Consider the following 27592-nt stretch of genomic DNA (forward strand, 5'->3'; position numbering starts at 1 on the left):
AAAATGAAGTAGCACATTAACATCTCTCCAGTGATGGGAAGGAAACGAGTGGATGAAAAAAGCAGCTTGGGTGGTTGATAGAGGGTTTATGGATTGTTTTAATAAATAATGAATTCAGTGTGTCTATTCAGTCCATGATTTGTTAGTGACTAGCAAATGTACAAATGTAAAATTCCTTGATCATCTTCTGAAATTGTTGTGTAGGTTTGAGGGCTGATAGGTCAGATACAGAGTTAGGGTACGTCTACACTGCATCCCTAGTTCGAACTAGGGATGCAAATGGAGACAACCGAAGTAGTTAATGAAGCAGGGATTTAAATATCCCGCGCTCCATTAACATGATCTCGCTGTCGTGCTAGTTCGAATCACAGCTGATTCGAACCAGGTAGTGCGCGCCAGGACGCATTAGTTCGGACTAAAGCCCTTAGTCCGAACTAATGTTACTCCTCGTTTTTTGCTAAAATGCTTAGCAAATTTTTTGCTAAAGCCCTTAGTCCGAACTAACGGACTCATTTTTTGAGGAGTAACATTAGTTCGGACTAAGGGCTTTAGTCCAAACTAACGCGTCCCAGTGCGCACTTCCTGGTTCGAATCAGCTGTGATTCGAACTAGCGCGCCGGCGAGATCTTGTTAATGGAGCGCAGGATATTTAAATCCCCGCTTCATTAACTACTTCGGTTGTCTCCATTTGCATCCCTAGTTCGAACTAGGGATGCAGTGTAGATGTACCCTTATTGTTTTCTGAAAAGCATTTACCAACAGATATGGCATTTTTATCTTTTTTCATTTTTTGTGAGAGTTCATTCAAGGGTATAGTGGTAGCTTGTAACATACACATAGCTACTATTGGGGCATTTAGTCATGGGCGGCAGGTGAACCTATGGTTGAGGGAGGCAAGCCCCCTGCTCCAACCCGTCTGCGTAAGGTCCCACCACTGACACCCAGGGCCCTGTGGGAGACCACCCCTCATCCAGAAGCTCTCATTGGCTACAGTTCCAATCAATAGGAGCTGCTGAGTCAGCGTTTGGATTGAAGGTAATGTCTTACTGCAGAGACATGCCAGCTGCTTCTGGGAGTAGCACAGAACCAGGGCAGTCACTGCCTTAGCCCCAACGCACAGCTGAATGTTTAGTGACTTAAAAACTCCTGATTTGGCTTTAATAACCTCAGAGAGATGAAGTCAAATTCCAGGAGACTCCAAGTGATACTGAGAGGGTTAGCAAGCCTACATTCTACAAATATGAAGTAAGCAAACTTTGGTATTGCTCTTAGCTACATTAGATATTATAGTATTTGCACACTGATTTCTTATTATGTTTTGAAAAAAACAGCATTATGAAATTTAACCAGGTGCCAGTTTACATTATTATTTCTTTTTCCTACATTTTACATGGTTTTAAACTACAGGCTGTGTCCAGACTCAGGGTTTTTTCCGAAAAAGTAGCCTTTTTTCGAAAAAACTTCACCTGCGTCTAGACTACAGCCGCGTTCTTTCAAAATTAAATCGAAAGAACGCAGCTTTTCTTTTGACGGTGGTAAACCTCATTTCACGAGGAAGAAGGCCTTTTTTCGACAGTGCTCTTTCGAAAAAAGGCGTTCTTGAATGCCAACAGGGCTTTTTAGAAAGAGAGCATCCAGACTCACTCACTGCTTTCTTTCGAAAAAGTGGCTTGCTTTTTCGAAAATTCCGCTTGCAGTCTAGACGCTCTTTTTCGAAAGAGGCTTGCAGTCTAGACATAGCCACACTGTGTAACACTTGCTGAAACATTAGTGCGGGAGCATTAACCTGAAAGTCTTACTCTTCCCTTTTGTAATTTAAATACTGAAATATAGAGAATGTTTGTTAAAAATGAGACACTCTATGAAGCATCAAGGCTATAAAAACCAAGATATTTTATTGCTTGGCATTTTACTGTAAATAGTTTAGAAAGAATTTTCTAACCTTAGTTTTCTTGGCTTTCATTTGTATTTTTCCTAGCAGAACAAATATGGAAGGCGTAGGCTGATTTGCAATAAGCTCCTGTAAGCATGCTATAGCTTCATTGTGATTTTGACAAAATGACTGAACGAGTGCTTGCTGAACAGGAGAAGTTTTAAAGGATACTGAAAATAAGAAAAACAAACAAACAATTCACAATATTCAATTATTGCACATTGCACAATGTATCCCTAAGACTGTTTCAAAGAATAAGCAAAGTTTAAATTGTTCAAAATTCATGAGAATCCACAGTTGTCTATACCAAAACACAAATAATTTTTAAAAAGTTGAGTTTTAATCCATTCACATCAAAGCCTAGGGCAGAAAATTTCAACTATCACCAGCAAAGTTAAGATCAAATCATGGGCATCTGCAAGCTTCCCCTCTGTAAAGAAAGAGAAAAGGAAAAAGATCACCCCAAATAAATACACAGGTATTCCTAAGGGGTCAATAGGATAATTGAATCATCCTTACTCAGGGCTTGGGGCACTAGCTCTGCTGCTCTGAGACCACCCACAAGGGTTACTAGAGCACTGTAGTATTTTAGCTTACAAGTGTGTTCGTGACACTTAGGCTGCGTCTAGACTGGCATAATTTTGCGGAAATACTTTTAACGGAAAAGTATTTCCACAAAAGTGCGTCTAGATTGGCACGGATGCTTTTGTCTAGACGCAACTTTGGGCAAGAAAGTCCCGATCGCCATTTTAGCCATCGGGGCTTTTTTGTGCAAAACAGTTCTTCCCTGTCTACACTGGCCCTCTTGCACAAGTATTCTTGCGCAACGGGGCTTTTTCCCGAGCGGGAGCATGAAAGGATTTGTGCAAGAAGCACTGATTTTGTACATTACAAAGTCAGTGCTCTTGCGCAAATTCAAGAGGCCAGTGTAGACAGCTGGCAAAATATTTCCAGTCTAGACACACCCTTAATGTCTGTAAAGCCATTTGATATGTTAGGAAAAACCTTCCTTGGTAAATACAAAGTATAACTATAAATTCTACATAATGCTCCGTTACCAATATTTATAAATATAAAAATAAATGGTACAAGTAAAGAAAGGTAAGTGAACGAATTGCAAGCAACATAAGGAAGTGTCCTAATTTAACAGTAGTTAAATTACTCCTTATATTAGGTTTCAGATAATATGTTTAATAAAAACCTAGATAATTAGACTGACTTTACCTTCACCCATTTCTGCTACTTGATATATACAGAAGCTTGCAAGTTTATATTCCTTCATCTCAATTAAATATTGTCCTCTGTAACAAAACAAAATGTTATTAAAATTTGCTCACTATAAAACCATTTTTTCAGGCTGAGATTTCTTGTTTAAGCACTTGTTTAAAGATACAAATAATGCAGAAGTAAGTAAAAGTCTAAAGTTTCTGATAAGAATCATATCTTCAAAGGAATACCATTCATATTTTCCCCCTTATTCATTCTGCACAAGCTTGTTTAAAACACTATCACCAAGAAATGTTAAAAGTGTATAGCTATTCAAATTACTGTACAAGATTCACAAAAAGACATTTTCCGTGGGCTCCACAGCTACTAGCAATTATACACCTTGAACTATACAAATATTGTTAATAATGCTATTTCTAAAATCAATAGTGTTTTCCCACAGAATGGTTGTTGGTAAATTAAATCTGAGTCTTAAGACCAAACTAGATTTCTTGCTTTTTCATGCACTACCACTAGTAATACAGGTCCTTGGAAGCCAAATCAGGCTTTCAAAGAAACCCTGTACAAACTCTCTTTATTGAGGTAACAAAGGTGGAATTGATTAAAACTTAGTAAAAGACTCTGTTAATGATGCACAAGAAGGAATAGCTTTTCACCTATTCCCTCTTAGCTTTGTTGTGGCTCTATAGTATTAATAAAAATAAAAAGCAGTCGAAACTTATTATTATTCCTAAAGTAAGCAGAGATTAGTTGAAATGCATACTGGGAATATTGACTGAATAAGAAAACATTTTTATATATTTGTCATTAAGAGTACAGCCTCATGTTAAGTCTTTAATGTGAGGATTAATTGATGCAGAGAGCATTGAGGGGGCCCTCTACACTGAGATGAAATGACATTTAGGGTACAACTAGACTACAAGTTTTTGTCGGAAAAAGGTACGCAAAATGCACTCTGCATTTTGCGTACCTTTTTCTGATTCTTTTGTTGGAAGAGGCTTTTCCAACATTTGGCTTGTCTAGCCTAAGCCAAATGTTGGAAAAAACCTCTCTTTCAGAAGCCACCTTCTTCCTTGTAGAACAAGGAATACAGGGGCTTCCGAAAGAGCACGTTTTCTCTTTTGCAAAAAAAACCCAAAAGAGCAAATGAGTTCCCTGGACACAGAGGTATCTCAACCCCCTTTCTCCCCCCACCCCCGCAGTTTATGACGGATTTATTGGGTGCAAGTGCCCCCTCTCGCTGGAACTGGGGGGTTCCGCAGACCCACCATCGGAGTTTGTGGTTTGTATCTTGGGGTCCGATCCCTTGTGGCGGAGTTCGCGAGTGCGAACACCCACTGCCGGATCGGCAAGGGGGTTCAGCGGACCCACTGCCTCGTCCCCGTTAAGAGTCCTGGGGTCCTATCCCCAATAAGGGTTCTGGGGTTCTACCCCTGTTAAGGGTTCTGGGGTTCTGTCCCCTAAAGCCCATCCTGTACGGGCAGCGGTCGCCCGTACCGCGTCCAGAGTCTCCCAACTCCCGGGAGCTCTGGCCTACTGGGGCAGGTTGAATAGGTTGAGAGTGGAGAGGGAAGAGTGGGGGACCCAGGCCCACCCTCTCCACTGGTCCCAGCCTGGGGCCCTAAGTGGAAGGATTAGAGTGTTCCCTCCATGACAGGTGAGGTTGATCCTCGAAACTCACCCGCCCATGAGCGACAGAAGCACTCTGCTCTGGGCTTCTTCCACTCCCCATCCTTTGCTAACCCGCCTGCGGACCTGACCTTGGCACTCATCATTCCCACGTCAGGTCGGTGACCTGGAGGCTGCAGCATAGCTCCTTCATTCCTCCAGTGGGGCGGGATGTTCACCTTCCCGGGGAGGGGTCGGTGGCTCCTCCCTGAGCTGCCCCTAGACACCTTGTTTGTCCGCTTTTCAAGCGGCCCGGGGAGAGATGCTGTGCAAGGTAGCCCCACCCCCTGGCGTCCTCACGCTCCGGGATGCTGCGCCTGGGGTCAGGAGCTCCGCCCCTCGCTCCTCCCTGAGCCGTGTAGCGGGAATGCCCCTCAGGCGTCTGGCCTGTGTGCTGCAGCCGGGTCTGGCCCCACCTCCTACGCGGTGGGGCCATGCGTGTTCTGCCACGCTGGGTCTCAGCCCTGCCGGGGCTGTCCCAGCTGCCCGCGCCGCTGATCTGCCTTCCTGGCCCCGGAGTGGGAGAGGCCGCTCCCTGGGGCAGTGCGGACCCGCTGGGTCCGTCACATACCTCCCTCCTTTGAAGTGACTTGCTCGGGGTTGGCTCCTGCTCCCCTATTCACGAAAAGAAGTCCGCGTTTTGATGCGAGTCCCCAGGCCAGTGAATCACCTCAAAACAGTACGGTTGGAGGGCAAGATACCACCGCATAATGCAGGCATTCATGTCCTTCATTGAATTCAACCCACTAGTGGGGCGTGATCGGTTATCAGTTTAAATTTATTACCCCACAAGTAATATCTTAGCTTCTTTCTCTATGGTGGCGTTGCTTCGCTCTTGGGGTAGGAGCTTCCGACTGAGGTACAGGATGGGGTGTTCCTCTCCCCGGTGCTCCTGCGCCAGTATTGCACCTAGTCCCACATCGGAGGCATCTGTATATAGGAGAAAGGGCCTATCGAAATTGGGTTGAGTCAGTACCGGGGCCCCCGACAGTTTTTCTTTTAATGTCCAGAAATCTAGTTTGGCTTGCGGGTTCCACCGCACTCTCGTTGGCTCGGTGTTCTTTGTCATCTCAGTTAGGGGTGCCGCCAAAGTGGCAAACTGTGGCACAAACTCCTATAATAACCTAAAAGCCCCAGGAACTGCCGTATTTGTTTTTTTGTGGTGGGGTCGGGTAGTCCCGCAACACCTGCACCTTGCTACAAAGCGGCTTCAGTTTGCCCCCCCTCCTCCTCCATGGTATAGCCTAAATAGGAAACCTCCCTCTGCGCAAGGTGGCATTTTTTTGGGGTTGCCGTGAGACCTGCCTTATCTAGGGAGGCAAGTACCTTCTCCAAGTGTCCCAGGTGGTCCTCCCAGGTCTGACTGTAGATGACAATGTCGTCTATATACGCAGCTGAGTATTCATGGTGGGGTGTCAGCAACCGATCCATCTCCTGCTGGAAAGTGGCGGCGGCCCCGTGGAGGCTGAAGGGCATAGTCATGAAGTGGAACAGGCTGAATGGGGTGGAGAAGGCCGTCTTTTCCCTGGCTTCGGGGTCCAACGGTATCTGCCAGTATCCTTTTGAGAGGTCTAGAGTTGATATATAGGCGGCCTTCCCTAGCCGTTCCAGGAGCTCATCCACCCTTGGCATCAGGTACACATCAAAGCAGGATATAGAGTTGACCTTCCAAAAATCGATGCAAAAACGGGTTGACCCGTCGGACATCGGCACCAGAACGATCGGGCTCTGCCATTCAGTGTTAGAGTCCTCTATCATCCCCCAGTGTCGCATTAGTTGGATCTCCTTCTTCACCGTATCCCATACTTTCTGGGGCAACGGCCAAAGGGGTTCTCGCACGGTCTTGCCGGTCTCTGTTTATCTGGTGAACTCCCAGGGTTGTCCGTCCAGGCTGAGCTGTGAGGATTTCCTGGTACCGCTGTAGGATACCTCTCAGTTGCTCTTGTTGCAGGGTCGTCAGCTCGGTGTTTAGGTGGACCCCTGGCGTTTCCTCTTCGTCCCCGCCCCATGGCCCAAGTTCATCTCCCTCTGACGGTGGTGCGATCATCAGGACCTCCCAAGGAACCCACTTCTTCAACAGGTTAATATGGAAAACTTGGGTGTCTCGTTGGCGGCCCGACAGCCTCACTTCATAGTCTACCTCGCCTACCTTCTTGACCATCTCAAAAGGTCCTTGCCATTGTGCCAGCAGCTTGGACTCCCGCGTGGGTAACAGGAGCATTACTCGGTCCCCGGGTTGGAACTCTTGTTGGCGTGCATTGGCATTATAATACCGTGCCTGTCTCCTCTGGCTTTCCTCCAGATTTAAGCGTGTATATTCCCCCAGACGGCTTAGCTTCTCGCACAGTTGGGTAATATACTGGACGGTCCCGCATCCGGTCATGGGTTGGGTCTCCCACCCGTCCCTCAGTAGGTCCAAGATTCCTCGAGGGCGTAGTCCGTATAGCAACTCGAAGGGGGAAAAGCTGGTAGACAACTGGAGGACCTCTCGCATGGCGAACAGGAGGCCTGGGAGCATTTGGTCCCATCCCCAGGGATCGTCGTGCATGAACCTTCTCAACATCCCTTTTAGCGTCTGGTTGAACCATTGAGAACCGTTCAACCAGTCCATCGGTTTGCAGGTGATACACGGAGGTCTGCAATGTTTGATTTTCAACATCTGGCACAGCTCCCTCATGACCCGGGAGGTAATGTTCATTCCTTGGTCGGTTAGAATTTCCTGGGGTAACGCAACCCTTGAGAACATTTTTACTAACTCCCTGGCTAAGATAGGGGCCCTGCTGTTCCTCAGGGGGACGGCCCGGAGTAGCGCGGGTCGTGTAGTAGAGGACTACTATTATATACCGGTGTCCTCTCCCGGAGGGCTCCAGGGGCCCCACTAGATCCAAAGCCACTCATCGAATGGCACCACGATTATTAGTAAGGGCACAAAAGGCGCCCTCGGCACCTGGGCCGGGGCGGTCTTTTGACACCCTGGGCATGACTCACAAAAGTCCTGCACAGCCCGGAACACCCCTGGCCAATAAAACCTTTGTAGCACTCAGGCTAACATTTTTTCCCGTCCCAAATGTCCCGACCAGGGGTTTGCATGCCTGAGTTCCAGTACTTCCCGGTGGAACTGCACCGGGACCACTGTTTCACTTCTCCACCCCCTTTCTCCCGTCACCCGGTACAAGCGGTCATTCAGTACCTGAAAGTGGAGGCCTTGAATTTGGAAGTCCCGGGTCCCCTCTGGCTCCTCAGGCATGATAGCCTGGTCCCATGCATTTTGGAGCGTGGGATCCTGTCTCTACTGCGTCACGAAGTCTGGAGCCGACTCCACCCCTAAGCAAGATGCTCCACTTATTGGGCCTCCCAGTGCCTTTTTCTCAGTGCTTTCCTGGGTACTCTTCTCCATGCTCTGTTGGCCTTGGTTCTGTAGTAACTGCCCGAACCCCGGCCAATCCCGTCCTACTAACACGGGGTAGGACAGAGTCGCGGCCTTCCCTATACTCGATCTTGGTCGCCTCCTGTTATTCAGACCCAGACCGTCGGGTAAGCTTTCACGTCCCCGTGGATGCATCGCATCCATACCGGTTCCCCTTCCAGCCATCCTCGGGGCACTAGGTCGGCCTGCACCAGGGTAACTGTCAAGCCCGAGTCTACTAGGACCTCGGTCCACTGGCCTTCTACCTTTAATTTACTGATACACTGGTCCCTACCCAAACCAGGGGCGGGATTGGAGCCGGCCCGCTCATCTCGGCTTAAGGTACAGTCCATGAGTGGGCAGTCCCACTTGAAATGCCTTTCTTGGCCACACTGGAAGCAGGACCCCCGAGGGCCTGGCCTCATTTCCCTCTGGGCCCCTTCCGGTGCTTCGTCCCCTTCTGGCTTTTCTGGAGCCTTGGCAGGCCATACAGGTGCCAATCTGGGGGGGTTGTCCCAACCCCGGCGGGTACCTTGGGGTTGTCCCTTCTCTGTGGGCTTGCTTTAGAGCCTCAGCCGCCCTACCTTTGGGCCAGGTAATGCCTCCCATCTACTGCCTCCTTCCGCTATCTCGGCCATTAGGTGGGCCTCCATCAAGTTCACTGCCTCGTTAAGCATCGTGGGCTGGTTTCTTCACATCCACCTCTGCCTCTTTCGAGGAAGGATGTGTATAAATTGCCCCATTATGACCATCTCCAACACCTGGGTGCCTGTTTTATGTTCTGGTTCCAGCCATCTGGCCCCCCCATTCTTGGAGACACTGGGCTACTGCACGAGGTCGATTCCCTGTTTTAAACTGTTCTTGCTGGAACCTCTTGCGGCAGGTCTCCGGGGAGTGCCCCAGCTGATCAAGTATCGCCTCCCTCACTTTGTGGTAATTCAAGGCATCACCGACCGACAGACTACAGTATGCCAGCTGGGCGGATCCGCTCGAGTATGTTGCCAACAAGGTGGCCCATTGCTTAGGTGGCCAGCATGCTGCAGTGGCCACTTGCTCAAATGTCGTGAGGGAGGCTTCTGGGTCGTCTTGGGGGCCTAACTTGGTGAGGTGTAAGGGCAACCCTGGTTCATCCCTGTGACTCGTGGTAACTCCCACCGGTACCTCCAACTTCTTCTCAACCGTCTGGCACCATTTGTCTTGTTGGGCCACTAACTCCATCATCAGGTATCGCTGGTGTTCCTGGAATTGAGCAGCTAGTTGCTGGACAAGTTGGGTCTGTTGTTCCTGCTGGGCCCATTGCTGTTGACGTTGACTCTCCACGAGCCACTCCAGCAATTGCCTCCGCTCCATCAGGTCGGCAGAGTCCGTCCCATCTGTGGCTCTAAACACTTGCCGAACACCTGGTCATTTGGTCTCTGTGGGTCACAATGTTGCTCACATTCTCCACCAGTTGTGACGGATTCACTGGGTGCGAGTGCCCCCTCTCGCTGGAGCGGGGGGGTTCTGCGAACCCACCATCAGAGTTGGGGTTTGTATCTTGGGGTCCGATCCCTCGTGGCGGAGTTCACGAGTGTGATCACTTATTGCTGGATCAGCAAGGGAGTTCAGCGGACCCACTGCCACAACCTCGTTAAGGGTCTTAGAGTTCTATCCCCAATAAGGGTTCTGGGGTTCTACCCTTGTTAAGGGTTCTGGGGTCCTATCCCCTAAGGCCCATCCTGTACGGGCAGCAGTCGCCTGTACCACATCCGGAGTCACCCGACTCCTGGGAACTCCAGCCTAATGGGGCAGGTTGAATAGGTTGAGAGTGGAGAGGGGGGAGTGTGGGACTCAGGCCCACCCTCTCCACCGGGTCCCAGCCAGGGACCCTAAATGGAGGGATTAGTGCATTCCCTCCACAACAGGTGGGGTTGATCCCCAAAACTCACCTGCCCACGAGCGCCAGAAGCACTCTGCCCCAGGCTTCTTCCATCCCCGTCCTTTGCTAACCCGCCTGCGGACCCAACCTAGGCACTCATCCTTCCTGTGTCTTCCACCACATCAGGTCGGTGCCCTGGAGGCCGCAGCGTTGCTCCTTCATTCCTCCAACGGGGCAGGATGTTCATCTTCCCAGGGAGGGGTCAGTGGCTCCTCCCTGAGCCGCCCCTAGACAGCTTGCCCGTCCGCTTTTCAAGCGGCCCGGGGAGAGACGCCGTGCGGGGTAATCCCACTCCCCTGGCATCCTCACGCTCCGGGACGCTGCACCTGGGGTCAGGAGGTTTGCCCCTCGCTCCTTCCTGAGCCGCGTAGCCAGAACGCCCCTTTGGGGTTCGGCCTGTGCGCCGTGGCGGGGCCGCGCGCATTCCGCCACACTGGGTCTCGGTCCTGCCGAGGCTGTCCCGGCTGTCTGCGCCGCCGGTCTGCCGTCCTGGCCCCGGAGGGAGAGAGGCCCCCCCTGGGGCAGTGCAGACCCCGCTGGGTCCATCAGACATACCCTTAGATATTCTCACTTTTTAAAAGCTTCAGAGAGGTAGGCAAGTTAGTTTGTAACTGGAAAAACTTTAAAAACTATGAATAGTCTTGCAGCACCTTAAACACTAACAAAACATGTAAATGGTATTATGCACTTTCGTGGGCACAACTCCTTTCTTCAGATGGCTGGAGTTTTAAAAGTCCAGATCTCAGAATAAATAAGGGAAGGGGGGGGGGGGAGAGAGAGGTAGAGGATGGGAGGAAGAAAAAAAATAGTGAATTAGATAGTTCAAGTTACAAGAAGCTGATAAGAACAAATTGCACCTCTTTAAGCACCCACTGTTTGGTTGGTTAAGTCATTAGGATGTGGAAGGCAGTGTGCTAGAGCCAGCCAATGTCTTTATTTATTCCTCTCTGATAGGAATCAAACTTGTAAATGAAGTTAAGTTCCAACCTTCCCTTGATATTTGGGTTGTGGAATTGGCCTGGAACACATGGTGACTTTGAGATGCATTAATGAGTGCCCAGGCAGGTTAAAGTGTTCGCCAGTAGATTTCTGTGTGTTGCCTTTTTGGATATCTGATTTGGTGCTCCACAAGTGAAAACTGTTGTTTGACTTAGCCAGGGCTGATACCTTTCACAATTTGGGAGGAGTGAAAGAATTAATAATTAAATGCATTTTATGCATATATTAGGAACCATATGGATTCACTGGTCAATGTCAGTTTTCACAGAGCTTCAGGGGGTAGGCAAGTTAGTCTGCAGAGGATAAACTTAAACAACAACAAATGGTCTGGTAATACTTTATAGACTAACAAAACATGTAGATGGTATCATGAGCTTTCGTGGGCACAGCCCACTTCTTCAGATAACCAGTATTCTGAAGAAGTGGGCTGTGCCCACGAAAGCTCATGATACCATCTACATGTTTTGTTAGACTATAAAGTGCTACCAGACCATTTGTTGCTTTTTAACTTTTCACAGAGTTTTGGAAATCTGCACCAGCCTAATGAGAGTTTCTCATACTGTACATACCTGTAGCAACAGGCAGGATACTGGTATGCCAAATGGTGCAATGGTTCTAAGCAAGCCTTATGAGGCTTACACAAAACCCATAAACCATACAGAAAAAAATCAGGTCATTCATGAACAGACTAGGAAGCTTGTATTTGGCTTCTGAGAACAGGGAAGGAAAAAAGAACCAATAGTGGTAGAAACTTGAGACTATAAAAAAAGAGTATAAAAAAGACTATGAGAGGGAAGATATTTAGCAAAATTATTTTCTGTGATGAAAGAAACATTTACATAGAAGATGAGTGAAACTACACAAAAATGGAGCTTTCAGGCTAAGCTGGAGAGAACAGTTAAATATCAGGTTTTAAATATTTATCCCCCCTACTCTCATAGCCTTAAGTCTAGGGGCAAGACTGGACTTAACCCCTCACCCTTCTTTTACTGCATCAATTCTTCAGAAAGGACACTGAAGTATTTATCCACTCTGAGTGGACATTTAAATTATTAAATTTAGAAGTGTGTAAAGGTGCCCTGTTGTTACTGTGCATATTCATATTCGCCCTTTCCCAACCCTTGCATGAACTTTGTTATGTGGCATCCTGTATATGATGCTGGATCCTTCTTTTTGTCCCAAAGGTAACATCAGTGAGGTGCTACTACATGGATATAGTTTGTAAAGAATGAAAGGTACTATTTAAATATTATTACCATCTCATTATTACTATTATCTATACTTTTCTACATTGAAACATAGTAAAAACAACAGCTATATTAAGATATCTATTAAACAAGCCTGCTGTTATTGAAAACAACAGATGTAAAGTGGAATACTTTTTAAGTTCCAAATGATAATTTCCCTACCTCATTATGCATAAATGGGATTCAGTTGGATAAAGATGAATGGCTCGATTTATATCTCTTAATGCATTCTGTAAATTGTGCACCTGTTATTTACAAAAAAATAATTCAGTTACTCATACATATTCTCTAATCACTTGTTATCCCATTTAATGTATTCTTCCCTACAAGAGATTCCTTTGTAATAAAATATGTAAATTAATGGATATGCTGTCTTTTTAAGTTTTAAATAATTAGAGAACACAGAATGACTTCCACATCATGCATAAATACCATTAGTAAATATTTTATTTTAAAATCAACTTTGGCTTCACTTATCAACCAACACCTGAGTTCAGGATTTTCTGTTCTGCCTACCACTAAGGTTGACACTAAAACAAATGCATATAACAGTACAGGGACCCTTTATCCTGATAAAAGATACAAATAGGCAAACTTCCTAAATTGCTTTTATATTTTATAAAAGCATATCTATTCATTTTACTTCACTACTATTATTTTAAACATTCCACAGATAGATGGCTAGGTAAGGCTCTAAAACAGACCTCAGAGCTCTAAATATTCAGGTCATGGAAGAAGGCTTTACAACTACAGTTACTACAAATGGGATTATCTGTTACTGCTTTTGATCCCAACCCTGCAGAGATTTACATATGTGCTTAATTTTATACATTGCAAGTCATCCCATAGAAATCAATATATACAAAAACTTATGCATGTATGTAAGGCATGAATATATATTTAAATGTTTTTCATAGTATCTATGAAATGTATAAGTAGTGTTATAATGATTTAAAAAACAGAAGATAAAATACCTTATAATATGCTTGAGCTCTACATATGTAAGTTCTACTGTTTGTGGGCTCAATACCAATGGCCTTAGAGAACTGTCGAATAGCTTCATAGTAATTTTCCAAATGTAAAAGTAAAATCAAGCCAATATTTATGTAAGCCAAGGCAATACCACTAAAAAATAAAGATTCTTATTTTTCATTTTGTTATACATTATAAAACACTTTATTGTATACATCAATGACCAATACAACAGATTTCATCTAATTATTATGGTACTATAAAAACACATCTGTAAATAGTCAAAAGCTAGGCTTTGAAGTTACACATATTTGCTTACGTAGCACACATCAAATGCATTACTAATTACCTTTTTAATTCCTTTGAACACTGTATATATATGCATGATCAGTGACCTCAAAACACGGTCTGCACCTTTTTTCATGGATGTTTATTAAAAGGTGTAAGATGCAAGTCGTGTTTCATCAGCATTCCTTGGACTTTCTCCTAGATTGGGGTGGGCAATAGTTTTTAAAAGGGGGCCACTTCAGAAATTCCTGAAATGGCCCAGGGCCACCCCAGAACCAGCAAGGCCTCAGGCGGAAGAGGCAGGGCCAGGAGACTTCTTGTGCTTCTTTCCCCACCCAGATTGGCCTGGGGTGGAGGAGCATGAGAAGTCTTCCCCCTTCTTCCCACACCCCCTAGAGAGCTATGCCAGCTGGAACTGGTTCTGTTAAATATCTTCATCAACTATTAAGATATTGGCATAAAGAATATGCTTATTAAGTTAGCAGATGATACCAATCCGGGAGGGGTTGCAACTGCTTTGGAAGATAGGGTCATAATTCAAAATGATCTGGACAAACTGGAGAAATGGTCTGAGGTAAATAGGATGAAGTTTAATGAGGACAAATGCAAAGTACTCCACTTAGGAAGAACAATCAATCTCATACATACAGAATGGGAAGCGACTGTCTAGAAAGGAGTACTGCAGAAAGGGATCTAGAGGTCATAGTGGACCACAAGCTAAATATGAATCAAAAGTGTGACGCTGTTGCAAAAAAATGCAAATATGATTCTGGGATACATTAACAGGAGTGTTGTGAACAAGACACAAGAAGTCATTCTTTTGCTCTACTCTGTGCTGATCAGGCCTCAATTGGAGTATTGTGTTCAGTTCTAGGCACCACATTTCAAGAAAGATGTGGAGAAATTGGAGAAGATCCAAAGAAGAGCAACAAAAATGATTAAAGGTCTAGAGAACATGACCTATGAAGGAAAACTGAAAGAACTGGGTTAGTTTAGTTTAGAAAAGAGAAGACTGAGAGGGGACATGATAGCGGTTTTCAGGTATCTAAAAGGGTGTCACAAAGAGGAGGGAGAAAAAATGTTCTGAGGATAGGACAAGAAACAACGGGCTTAAACTGTAGCAAGGGAGGTTTAGGTTGGACATTAGGAAAAATTTCCTAATTGTCAGGTGGTTAAACACTGGGATAAATTGCCTAGGGAGGTTGTGGAATCTTCATCTCGGGAGATATTTAAGAGCAGGTTAGATAGATATCTATCAGGGATGGTCTAGACAGTAATGGGTCCTGCCATGAAGGCAGGGGACTGGACTCGATGACCTCTTGAGGTCCCTTCCAGTTCTAGTGTTCTTTGATTCTATGAAAGTCTCTCTCTTTCCAGGGTAGTCCATATACAAAAAGAAAGGGGAAATAAGAAACAGAGGAGAATGATTCCATCTTAGGATGTGCCTGAATCTGGCCCTTCCTTCCCTTAGGTGACTTTCAGGCAAATGGTCATCTTGGAAACTTCTACCTTCAGGTCAGCCCTTTCCTCAAGAACTGAAAAAGGTTGAAGGTCTACTGTCTTCCTTGGTCCACCAACAATAGTTGCTCTGTTCCCCTTTGAAGCTCCTTCTCTAACCTATGCATGTCTTGCAGGATTGAACTGCCTAGGCCAGGCCTGGGCAAAATACGGCCCACAGGCAGGAGCCCACCAAGCCACCAGGTCCAGCCTGCAGAGGCAGTGGGAAGCCCCAGGCAGGCTCATCTGCTTGCACTGCAGCCCTGTGCACTGTGCAGAAATGCAGCTGCAGGGGTTCCTTTCTGTTTCAAAACTGGAGGGGAAGGGGGAAGTTTCAGGAGCTGCCCTGCCTCCAGCACAATCCCACTGGCCAGTTTCTGGCCAGAAATCAGCTAATGGGAGCTGATTGTTTGAATAACAGGCAGCCAAGAAGAATCACACCCCCTCTCCTCGGCTCAGTTATTCAATGGCTAGGCAAGCAGGCAAGTTGGTTTGGCTGCTGACTGGTAAGTCTCTTGGCCACAGCCTGCCTCCGGCACCCCAGCCTCTCCCTGCCCCAATCTTCTTTCCCACCCTCAACATAAGCAAACACTCTGTTCCCCTCTTGAAGCCATACTCCCTCCCAGATGTGTCACCCCAATCTCCAGACCCAGATCACAATCCCCTTCCACCCTAGGTCACATTTCCAAGCCCCTGCACTCCAGACCCCTCCCCTAGGTCACAACTGCCTTCTTCACCTAAACTCCCTCCCAGACTCCAGTCTCTCTCCTGCACACCAATCCCTTACCCAAGCTCCCCTCTGCACCCAACCTCCATCCCAGACCCTGTATCTCCTCCATTAATATCATGGAAGAGTGCAGCTCTCAACCACTTTCCAAAATCTTGGAGTGGCTCCCCATCAAAAATGATTGCCCACCCCTGGTCTAGGCCCAGAATAGCTCCTTAATCCCTGTTGTCCCATATGGGGTTTGTATATCTCATCACATATCCTTCCCCTCCAGATGGTACTGGTGAACCAGAGCTAGTGAATTGTCTTTCCTGCTCCCAACTCCAGGGAAAAAATGAGCATTTTGGGTGAGCTCTCCTCACTCTGCACTTATAGTTCAGACAGAGTACTGTATGTTCCTCTCCATTTGCTACCTGGGAAGACATTGTGCTTAGTCTTGTTTCTGAGGCACTGCTTTGCAAAATGAATTCTTTTGAAGAAGTCGGCATTGACAAAGGCAGGCTCTTTGAAGAGGTTTCAGGGGTAGGGCTGCTAGCATCAAAACCTGGTTCAAATTGGTTGTAGTAAGCTGACAGCATCAAAAATCTTTGAACCATGGGATATAGGAGCCTGGACTTTGTGCTCTGTGGCCTAGACTTTGTGCACTAGGGACATGGTCTGACCTTTCCCTAAAGTATACCCTAGTTAGATTGTTTCTTCTTTCCTAATCTTACACTTGGCTGAGTTTGCAGTTAGTCCAATTTCCCATATAAACCAAATACAGAGGTGATTTGAGCTAGATGTCCCTCTCAATCTCAGCTGTAGAAGTCCACATCATCTAAGGAGGAGCATTGTCAGCAGATCTAGAGAAGTGATTATTCCCCTTTATTCAGCACTGGTGAGGCCACATCTGGAGTATTGCTTCCAATTCTGGGCCCTCCACTACAGAAAGGATGTGGACGCATTGGATAGGGTCCAGCAGAGGGCAACCAAAATTATTAGGGGGCTGGAGCACATGAGAAGAGGCTGAGAGATCTGGGCTTAGTGTGCAGAAAAGAAGAGTGAAGGGGGATTTGATAGCAGCCTTCAACTTCCTGAAGGGAGGTTCCAAAGAGGATGGAGTGAGGCTATTCTCTATAGTGAGAAGCAATGGTCTCCAGTTACAGTGGGGGAGGTCTAGGCTGGATATTAGGAAAAACTATTTCAATAGGAGGACGGTGAAGCACTGGAATGGGTTACCTACGGAGGTGGTGGAATCTCCATCCCTAGAGGTTTTTAACCCATGGCTTGACAAAGCCCTGGCTGGGATGATTTAGTTGGGATTGGTCCTGCTTTGGGCAGAGGGCTGGACTCAATGACCTCCCAAGGTCTCTTCCAGCCCTATAATTCTATGATTCTAAATAGTCTGTTCCATCTGAGCCAGAGGGGTGGAATAACTTGTTCCATGAGCAATTAAAACATTTTGGGACATGGTGGAGGCCAAAAGCCATATACCTAAAATCACTGAGGCCAAAAGGTGTGGCAAAGGCATTTTTATCCCATGATTCTGATGAAGTAGGATCTGGCAATATCCCTTGGTTAGGACGAATGAGGTGATATATCAGGCCTCATCCAGCTGGTCTACTATCTCATCAGCATGTAGTAGACATCAAATTTGGAGGTAGCACTGATCTTTCTGAAGTCTACATAAAATCAGATACTGCTGTCCAGCCATCCAGCTTGGTACAGCCATTTAGAGATTCTTCAGTGACTCCTAATTCTGACATTGCATGGAACTTTTGCCTCATGGACTCATGTATTTTGTGGGAGAGTGGCCATTGGTTCTCCTAGACAAGTTTCCCAGGCTCTGTTTGGATATAGTGTTGCACAAATGAGTCCACCTCAGCTGGGAGATAAACACTGTCAAGAAAGCTTTTACTAAGCTTCCTGCATGCACCTTCTATTCTAAGCAACTAAGTTCTCCCATCTGTATAGGATCTGGAATCAGTGAGGTGGACACTTGAGGTCCCAGGATAGGCTCGGGGGTAAGGAGTAATAAATATACCCTGCTCTTCCATATCTTCAGAAGATTAATCTAGTAGACCTGGATTATGTTCCTCTTGTCAGGTTGCCTGATTTAGTAGTTAAGTGGTCGAACATGGTGGAGTACTTCATATAGCCCCTGCATTTAGCAAGTAACTTGAACTCTGCAGTCAGGAGTAGAAATATCCAATCACCCATCTTAAATATGCACCCCTTTGTTATAGGCTGCCTCCTGGGTTAAGTGAGCAGTGAGGCCATTTTCTTTGGCAAAAGTCAACAGGGTTTTGAGCCTCTCCGAGGGCTTCAAGCATGTGGTGTATAGCATTCTCCATCAGAGTAACCTGGTCCTCCCATATATGATGGGCCAGCTCGATAATTCCTAGGGACTGTCTCCCATATTAGAGTTCAAAAGGGAAGAATGAAGTAGATAGCAAATAACATGGGAGAAATAAACTAATCCCAGTGACCAGGATCCTGAGCAATTAACTTCTTTAACATCGTTCTCAGGATCTAGCTAAATCCTTCAACCAGCACTTGTGGATGTTGGAGCTAAGCATCTATTAGATCTACTGAAGTCAAGAAGTCCCACTGAGACAGGGAGGATACTATAGAGGCCCATCTGAAACTTCATTTTCTTCATCTACTTGTTAAGACTTTTGAATCAGAATTTGCTCTAATAATACTCCCCAACTCCTGCCCTCATCCTGTGCATTTCTACACAATAAAAAAAAATGCAGTAGAACCCAGAGAACCTTTCTTCTAAGAGAACATATTCTATCAATACAATATGAAGAAGATGAGACATTTCATTCTGGATCAGATTGTATTTTCTGGGGTTGCTATAACTGGATTACTGAGTGAAGAATGGATGGGGTGGATCCCTCACCCTCTGTGCTATTTGTCTGTAGTTGATAAACATTCATGTAGGATATTCTGACCTTTAGCTTCAGTTTGGAGTGGGGAGGTCTATGCAATCTTTATCAGAAAGTGGATTTTTAAGAAGATGGGTTTCCTATGGAGTTTAAGCTTTCCCTCTGATCCTCACTTTCACTGTTTTCCCTTCAAGAATCTGTTGCTTGTAAACTTGATTGAGTATAGGACCTGTTAAGAGTTAGTGTTCTCCTTCCAATGATCGAGCCATAGGCTGTTCTTGGCTACTGAGCTGGAAGCCATAAATTGGGCTGAGAACCTTATTGAATCTACTGAAATGTCAACTACAAGCACTGTTGCTAGGGAGACTTTCTTTCAAATGGAACCAAAGTCAGGGTGATCTCTGCCCTTAAGGGCTTTAAGCTTTTCCAGCCAGAAGAGATGTTCTTGCAAAGTATATAGATGCCAAATATGCTTGGAAGATGGCAGTGGTGGCTTCAAAGTCCTTTTTGTGAGTGGCCTCCAACTTTCTAACCATAGAGTCCTTTAGAGGAGACCTTTTCCTCTAAGAGAATAATCATAACCCTTGTGAAGGATGTTACAGTAGTGTCCACCTTTGGTAAGTCAGCAACAAAGCCCTTTATTTATTGAATGTTATGCAGCATGAGGTTACTCTTGTTAATGTCTTATCATGCTTGTTCCACTCATCCCTAAAGAATGAGTGAAAGAGCATTGCTGCCTTATAGGAAGATTTTGAGGAGAGAAACTTATTCAGGCTTACCTTCAGGAGCCTGCTCAAGTTGCATTTGAATCACGAAAAAAATCTTGTTTCACATACCTTGATATGTCTTAGGAAAAAAATCTTTCCTGCATTTTTCTTCCAGCCTATTTCTGTTCAAGACCAGACAGCCTACTTTCCCTTGTAGATATTAAGGAGGGAGACGAGAATAAAACACACTACCTCCTTATTTTAGTGCTTTTTCTTTCGCTTTGGGGGTAAAGAAGTTTTGCTGCAGTTCTGATGAGAACTTTTGTAGTTAGCCTTCCTGTGAGCCTGGAGCCCTTGAAGAGGTTGCAGAGTCTTCCCTATAGAATCTAAGCTCCCCCTGGAAGAGGAGCTCCTAAATCAGAGCCAGCTGGATCATCTTGGGATAGAGGGGGCTGTTTAGGACCACTTTAAGATTTGGGGGATCTGTGGATCCACTACTGTCCCTCTTTGTTCTGCAAAGGTTCCTTGGGACTTAATGCCTCTCTTGAGTGGTCTGGGTCCTGCTCACTTTTAGAGCTTCTCTCTGCTCTGAACTGGGGTTTCTGTTCCATTCTCCCCACACACACTGGAGTCATGGTTGGCTTGATGAGTCAGGGGCCTTAGCTGCTTGACCCATAGCCCTAAATCTTAACAGATATAGGAAGAGAAAGCTGAAGATAGGCTGGACATCACTCATCCTCAAGGTTGGGAAGGCTGCTTCACCAACAGAGCATTGTCTGGATTTAACCCTGTGCTTTCTTGGCTGCTCACCACACCAGCAAGGTGTAGAGATGCCAAAGTGAGACAGCACAGGCTCAGAAAGGGTTAAAGCCCTGATGGGTTAATTGACCCAGAGATGAGAAGAAACGTAGGAAGAAATGCTGCTCAGTGTCCAAAGGCTGGGCAGGAACAGCTCAAATTGCTAAAATAAGAGCAGGAACAACAGAAACTGCCTGACTCCTGGCATGAAGGCAGAGATTCTTGCAGTAAGCAGGAATGTGGAGCCAAATCATTGATCCATCTTTGAAAAGCTGCAGTCAGAGGCAAGCAGCTCAGATGTCCAGCACTGTGGGTGGGCTATAGAAAATACTTATAGTTTTCCAACAAATAAGAGGAAGGATAATACTGAGCTTAATACACTACACTGGTAGGCAGAAGACCATATTATCCTTCTCATGTACACTCTAGCAAGTCTATGAGAGTGGAATTTTCAAAACATGTCCTTGAAGCACTTACACACTTTTGAAAATCCCAGGTTAATCTGTCTAATGCTCAGTTTCCCATCTCTAACATAAGAATAACAACACTATTTTCTGTTTCATAAAGGATACATTCATAAATGTTTGTAAGTCATCATACTGGACTGATGGAGGTCATAGTAATAATTAGATAGATAGAAACAGATAGATGGAAATGGACATAACTCCTCCCCACCCCGCCATAGCTAATTCAAAATGATATAAAATATATATTAAAAATCCAATCACCTGTCCAGAGCTAGTGCATTTTCAAAGTCACAGATTGCGAATGTCCAGTGACACAGTTCTGTGTACAAGATCCCACGGTGAATGAAAGAACTGAGATTTTCAAAAGAGTCATTGAGGAACACTGGGTGAAAAAAAGAATATATTTCAACTTTCTGATGTTCTTATTTAAATTGTAGTTATTTATTGTACAACTTATCTGCATATTACTTTAATTTTAGCTTTCTTAGGGCGTCTACGAGGAGATTTCGGCAAATCTAGTAATGTACCTGAACTACTATTGCTTACTGCTTAAACTTTAGCAACCAAGCTAACAGGCCCCAAATAGGTCTAGACAGCATGACCAAGTCAGGGAGGGGGAAGAAGAGGGAGTTTGGATGCCACAGAGAGGGCAGCTTGACCCCGCATCCTTCCTGAGGCCCAAATCTCTAGTGAAATTGCTGACCTATACATTAAGAAAAACAGGAAGTTTTTCTAAATGCCCTAAAACATATATCTATCAGGGCCCCCGAGCATGAAGTCTCTGAAAAAAAAATACATCTCGTGAAAGTGATGATCAAAAGAAAACCTCTTGCCTAACCTTTAAAAAGTGCTTGTCTAACAAGTTTTTGAGTGATATGTTCTTGTAATACTAATGGATAATTAGGGAAGGAAAGTTTGAGTTAGGTGGGACAATTTTGGGAACACCTGGAGGGATGCCTCGAGGACTTCTTGAGGACTCTTCACTCCTGGACGCATCTTCGTCCCCACCGGCAGATGGAAGACTGGCTATCGGAAGCCTCCTCGGTGTCACTCAAGAGCCACACTCAACTTCGGTAATTATTGAGGGTGGGGGTATTTTACTAACCTGTTGCAGAGTGTGAAAGTGCTTGAGACTAAGTAAAGTTTAGCTCTTGTGTTGTCCTGTTTGTACCATCCATCTATCGGTCGGATGACCATGTCTCCCCTGAATTATTTCCTGACACCACCTCGCAGTAAGTAAAAGTTACTGAGAGGTTTGGGTTGAAAGAACCCCACATAACAGGTGCATCTACACTGCACTGTTATTCTGGAATAACAACCATTATTCCGGAAAAACAATTCTAGCATCTCCACAGCGACTGCATTATTTCGAAAGAAAAATGAAATAACGGACGGCTTTTTCTGACATTAGTAAACTTCGTTCCACAAGGAATAAGGCGGAGCTTTTTTGAAAAAAGAGGCCTCCAGGAAATCCCACAGGTGCCCTGCTGGCCACTCCGTCCACACTCCTCAGGACTCTATAGTTCCTCTTCCCCTGCAGCTCTTAAAGCTGCAGACACAGGGAAAAGGGCTTGTGGCAGGACGCTGGCCCTCACAGCCTCCAGCCAAATTCTAATTGCCAGTGCTTGACATCTGGCCATCATGGCAGACCCCCCAACCCCTTCCCTCCCCAAGAGCTCTCTGCCCATCCCAGGGAGCACTCACAAGGCTCCTTGGAGCCTGCCATGGGCCGCAAGAGGCATGCACCATCCTGGCTCTTATCGAGGTGTGGGGCAAAGAGGAGAACCTGCAGGATCTCTGTTACAGAAAGCGCAATGCCAATATCGATAGCTGGATGGTCGAGAGCCTGGACACAAAGGGCCATATCCAGACCCAGGAGCAGATCCAGAATAAAGTTAAAGAGCTCCAGCAGGCCTACAACAGGGCAAGGGAGTGCAGCTCATGTTCCAGGGCAGAACCCCACTTCTGCCCCTTTTATGAAGACCTGCAACACATCCTGGGGGGGGGGGGAAGGCAGCCCCTTTCCCACCCCAGTAGTGGACTCAGGGCAGGAGACATCTGTCATTGCCCATCTAGGGATCCCAGCTAAGGAGAAGGAGAAGGATGTGGCCAGCACAGAGACCACCATCGCCCTAGAGCCAGTACCTCACACACAGAATCATAGAACTGGAAGAGACCTCAGAAGGTCATCAAGTCCAGCCCCCTGCTCTACGCAGAACCAATTCCAACTAAATCAACCCAGCCAGGGCTTTGTCAAGCCGAGACTTAAACACCTCTAGGGATGGAGACTCCACTACTTCCCTAGGTAACCCATTCCAGTGCTTCACCACCCTCCTAGTGAAATAGTTTTTCCTAATATCCAACCTGGACCTCTCCCACCACAACTTGAGACCATTGCTCCTTGTTCTGCCATCTGTCACTACTGAGAACAGCCTTTCTCCATCCTCTTTGGAACCTCCCTTCAGGAAGTTGAAGGCTACTATCAAATTCCCCCTCACTCTTCGCTTCTGCAAGCTAAACAGACACAAGTCCCTCAGCCTCTCCTCATAAGTCATATGCTCCAGCCCCCTAATCATTTTGGTTGCCCTCCGCTGGACCCTCTCCAATGCATCCACATCCTTTTTGTAGTGGGGGGCCCAGAATTGGACACAATACTCCAGATGCGGCCTCACCAAAGCCGAAGAAAGGGGAATGATGACATCTCTGGAACTGCTGGCAATGCTCCTCTTAATGCAATCTAATAAGCCATTAGCCTTCTTGGCTACAAGGGCACACTGTTGACTCATATCTAACTTCTCATCCACTGTAACCTCCAGGTCCTTTTCTGCAGAACTACTACTTAACCGGTTGGTCCCCAGCTTGTAACTATACTTGGGATTCTTCCGTCCCAAGTGCAGGACTCTACACTTGTCCTTGTTGAACCTCATCAGATTTCTTGTGGTCCAATCCTCCAATTTGTCTAAGTCATTCTGTACCCTATCTCTGCCCTTAAGCGTATCTACCTCTCCCCCCAGCTTAGTGTCATCTGCAAACTTGCTGAGGGTGCAATCCATCCTCTCATCCAGATCATTAATAAAGATATTGAACAAAACCGGTCCTAGAACCGAACCTTGGGGCACTCCACCAGAAACCGACCGCCATCCTGACATCAAGCCATTGATCACTACCCGCTGGGCCCAGCCTTCTAGCCATCTTTCTATCCATCTTACCGTCCATTTATCCAATCCACAATCCCTTAACTTGCTGGCAAGAATATTGTGGGAGACCGTATCAAAAGCCTTGCTAAAGTCAAGGTATATCACATCCACTGACTTCCCCATGTCCACCGAGCCAGTTACTTCATCATAGAAGCTAATCAGACTGGTCAGGCATGACTTGCCCTTTGTGAATCCATGCTGACTATTCCTAATCACTTTCCTCTCATCCAAGTGCCTCAATATGGATTCCTTAAGGATCCCTTCCATGATTTTTCCAAGAACCGAGGTAAGACTGACCAGCCTATAGTTCCCTGGATCATCCTTCTTCACTTTTTTGAAGATGGGCACTACATTTGCCTTTTTCCAGTCATCCGGGATTTCTCCTGATCTCCACGACTTTTCAAAGATAATAGCCAAAGGCTCCACAATGACATTTGCCAACTCCCTCATTACCCTCGGATGCACTAAGTCTGGACCCATGGATTTATGTACGTTTAGCTTTTCTAAATAGTTCCTAACCTGTTCTTTGCCCACCACGGGCTGTCCATCTTCATCCCATCTTGCGTCACTTGGCGCAGAAGTCCAGGAGCCGCCCTTGTCCGTGAATACAGAGGCAAAGAAAGCATTGAGTACTTCAGCTTTCCCCACATCATCTGTCACTAGGTTACCTCCTTCATCCATTAGGGGCCGCACACCCTCTCTGATCACCTTCTTCTTGTTAACATGCCTGTAGAAACCTCTCGTTATCCTTCACATCCTTAGCCAGTCACAATTCCATTTGTGCTTTCGCCTTCCTGATAACCCCCCGGCATTCTCGAACTATACCTTTAAACTCCTCCCTGGTCATTTGTCCAAGTTTCCACTCTTTGTAAGCTTCCTTTTTGTGCTTAAGTTCACCAAGGATTTCCCCTGTAAGCCGATCCGGTCTCCTACCATGTTTGCCTCTCTTGCTACGCGTCGGGATGGTTTCTTTCTGTGTCTTCAATAAGGCTTCTTTAAAATACTGCCAGCTGTCCTGGACTCTTTTCCCCTTCATGTTAACATCCCAAGGGATTCTGCCCATCAGATCTCGGAGGGAGTCAAAATCTGCTATTTTGAAGTCCAAGGTGTGTATTTTACTAAAGCAAAATGCAGGACAATGTAGCACTTTAAAGACTAACAAGATGGTTTATTAGATGATGAGCTTTCGTGGGCCAGACCCACTTCCTCAGATCAAATAGTGGAAGAAAATAGTCACAACCATATATACCAAAGGATACAATTTAAAAAAATGAACACATATGAAAAGGACATATTTTACTACTCTCTTTTCTTCCTTTCGTCAGGATCCTGAAATCTACCATCTCATGATCACTGCTTCCCAGGTTGTCACCCACCTCCACTTCCCCTATTAGTTCCTCCCTGTTTGTGAGCAGAAGGTCAAGCTGCGCACGGCCCCTGGTCAGATCCTTCAGCACCTGTGTCAAGAAGTTATCCCCAACATTCTCCAAAAACTTCCTGGATTGCCTGTGTACTGCCGTATAGGTTTCCCAGCAGATGTCAGGGTGATTAAAGTCCCCCACGAGAACCAGGGCCTGCGATCTGGAAGCTTCGCTCAGTTGTCCGAAAAAAGCCTCATCTACCTTATCCACCTGATTCGGTGGCCTGTAGCAAACACCAACCACAACATCAATGATGTTTGCTCGCTCCTTTAAACTTAACCCATAGACTCTCAACAGGTTTTTCTCCCTCTTTATACTGGAGTTCAGAGCAATTGTAGTGCTCTCTTACATATAGTGCAACTCCTCCTCCTTTTCTTCCCTGCCTGTTGTTCCTGAACAGTCTATACCCTTCCATGACAGCGCTCCAGTCATGCGAGTCATCCCACCAAGTCTCTGTTATCCCAATTAAATCATATTTCTTGGTCTGGGCCAGGGCCTCCAGTTCTTCCTGTTTTTTGCCCAGGCTTCTCGCATTAGTGTACAAACACTTCAGGTAACCAGTTGATCGTCCTATCTTCTCCATTAGAAACATGGGTGCTCCTTTCTTGCCCCTTCCTCCCGGCATTTCTTCCCAGTATCCGACTTTCCCACTCCCCTCAGTGTTTTGGTCACCGTCCCCCGATGAACCTAGTTTAAAGCCCTCCTCACTAGGTTTGCAAGCCTGCCCGCGAAGATGCTCCTTCCTCTCTTCGTTAGGTGGATCCCATCTCTTCCTAACAATCCTTGCACCCGGAACAGAGTCCCATGGTCGAAGAAACCAAAGCCCTCTCTGCGACACCATCTGCGCAACCACGCATTTACGTCCTCAATTCGACGATCCCTGCCCAGTCCGTTCCCTTCAACAGGGAGGATGGAGGAGAATACCACTTGCGCTCCAAATTCTTGGATCCTTCTTCCTAGCGCTACATAATCTGCAGTAACACGCTCAAGATCATTCTTGGCCGTATCATTAGTTCCCACGTGGAGAAGCAGGAAGGGGTAGCAATCCGAAGGTTTGATCAGTTTGGTAAGCCTCTCAGTGACATCCTGAATGCGAGCTCCCGGTAAGCAACACACCTCTCGAAATTCCAGGTCCGGACAGCAGAGGGATGGCTCAGTCCCTCTTAGAAGGGAGTCCCCGACCACCACCACCCGTCGTTTCCTTTTGGGCGTGGTGGCTGTGGAACTCCCATCCGTAGGACTACGCATCCCATGCCTTCCAGTAGATGGTGTTCCCTTCTGGTTTCTTCCTTGTGAGGTCCCTTCCAGAGCTTTCAGCACTGCAGAGCCTGTGGAGAGAGCTTGAAAGCGATTCCCGTGCTGGCCTTTTTCCCCTTCTAGAAGTTTCATGCTGCCAGTTCTCTTCTTGGTCACGTACTGCCCTCTCTGGCTCTTTTGGATTAAATGCTGCCTTCTATCGAGGAAGTCTTCATCCTTTCTGATCAAGCGTAGGATCGACACTTGGGCCTCCAGTCCTCTAATTTTTTCTTCCAAAATGTCGACCAGCTTGCACTTGGTGCAGATGAAATCCGTTCTTTCTTCCGGGTGGAAGACAAACATGGCACACGCTGTGCAGGTAACAACAGCAGACCCATCACCATCCATCACTGCTGTCCTGGAGAAGGGATTTAAAAGAAAGGCAAGAGAACCTCACGCCCTTCCCAACTCCCTCTCTAAACTCCCTGCTAGCACTCACCTGTTCGCAAGCTCCTTGGTCGCTTGCCCACTGCCTTATAAAGCCCCTCCCCCTACCAAGGCTCAGCCAATCAGCAGAGGCTTCTAGAATTCAAACTTTAATTAGAAGCCAACAGTTTCCACCTGCCAATCACAGGCAATCAAGGGGAGGAGGAGGGCAGAGGGGAGGTGGGGGGAAAAAAAGCCTCACTCTCAAACACAGGGGAAAATAAATAAATAAATAAACAAAAAAAAACAAAAAAGAACACACACCAACCTTCACTCACAAACACAAGCTCAGCACACAGCAAGAAAGCTGCAAACACAACTCCCACTTCCCTCAAGACTCCTGTATCTGCTTCTCCTCTACCTGGAGAACTCCCTCTCTAAAGCCTCACTCAAACAGGGAAAGGAAAAAAAAAAACCAACACCACCACACTCCAAACAAACACAAGCTCTGCACACAGTAAGAAAGCCCCAATAACAAAACACACTTCCCTCAAGAGTCCTGTATCTGCTTCTCCTTCACCTGGA

At 46.2% G+C, this 27592-nt stretch overlaps 1 protein-coding gene across 2 annotated transcripts in view; it reads right to left on the reverse strand.

The window, feature by feature from the left end:
* Positions 1–27592, reverse strand: part of TTC6 (tetratricopeptide repeat domain 6) — a 166833-nt gene that overhangs the window by 31569 nt on the left and 107672 nt on the right. For both annotated transcript variants that reach the window (XM_075926901.2, XM_075926899.2), the window contains exons 17-21: positions 20989–21109; positions 13373–13523; positions 12561–12643; positions 3158–3234; positions 1943–2103 (exon numbers count right to left, since the gene is read on the reverse strand). In XM_075926901.2, the coding sequence (XP_075783016.2) occupies positions 1943–2103; positions 3158–3234; positions 12561–12643; positions 13373–13523; positions 20989–21109 (593 nt within the window). The remainder of the gene's footprint in view (positions 1–1942; positions 2104–3157; positions 3235–12560; positions 12644–13372; positions 13524–20988; positions 21110–27592) is intronic.

Source organism: Pelodiscus sinensis, chromosome 5 (genome assembly GCF_052426305.1).
Source record: "Pelodiscus sinensis isolate ZL-2025 chromosome 5, ASM5242630v1, whole genome shotgun sequence".
Classification (NCBI taxonomy): Eukaryota; Metazoa; Chordata; order Testudines; family Trionychidae; genus Pelodiscus; species Pelodiscus sinensis.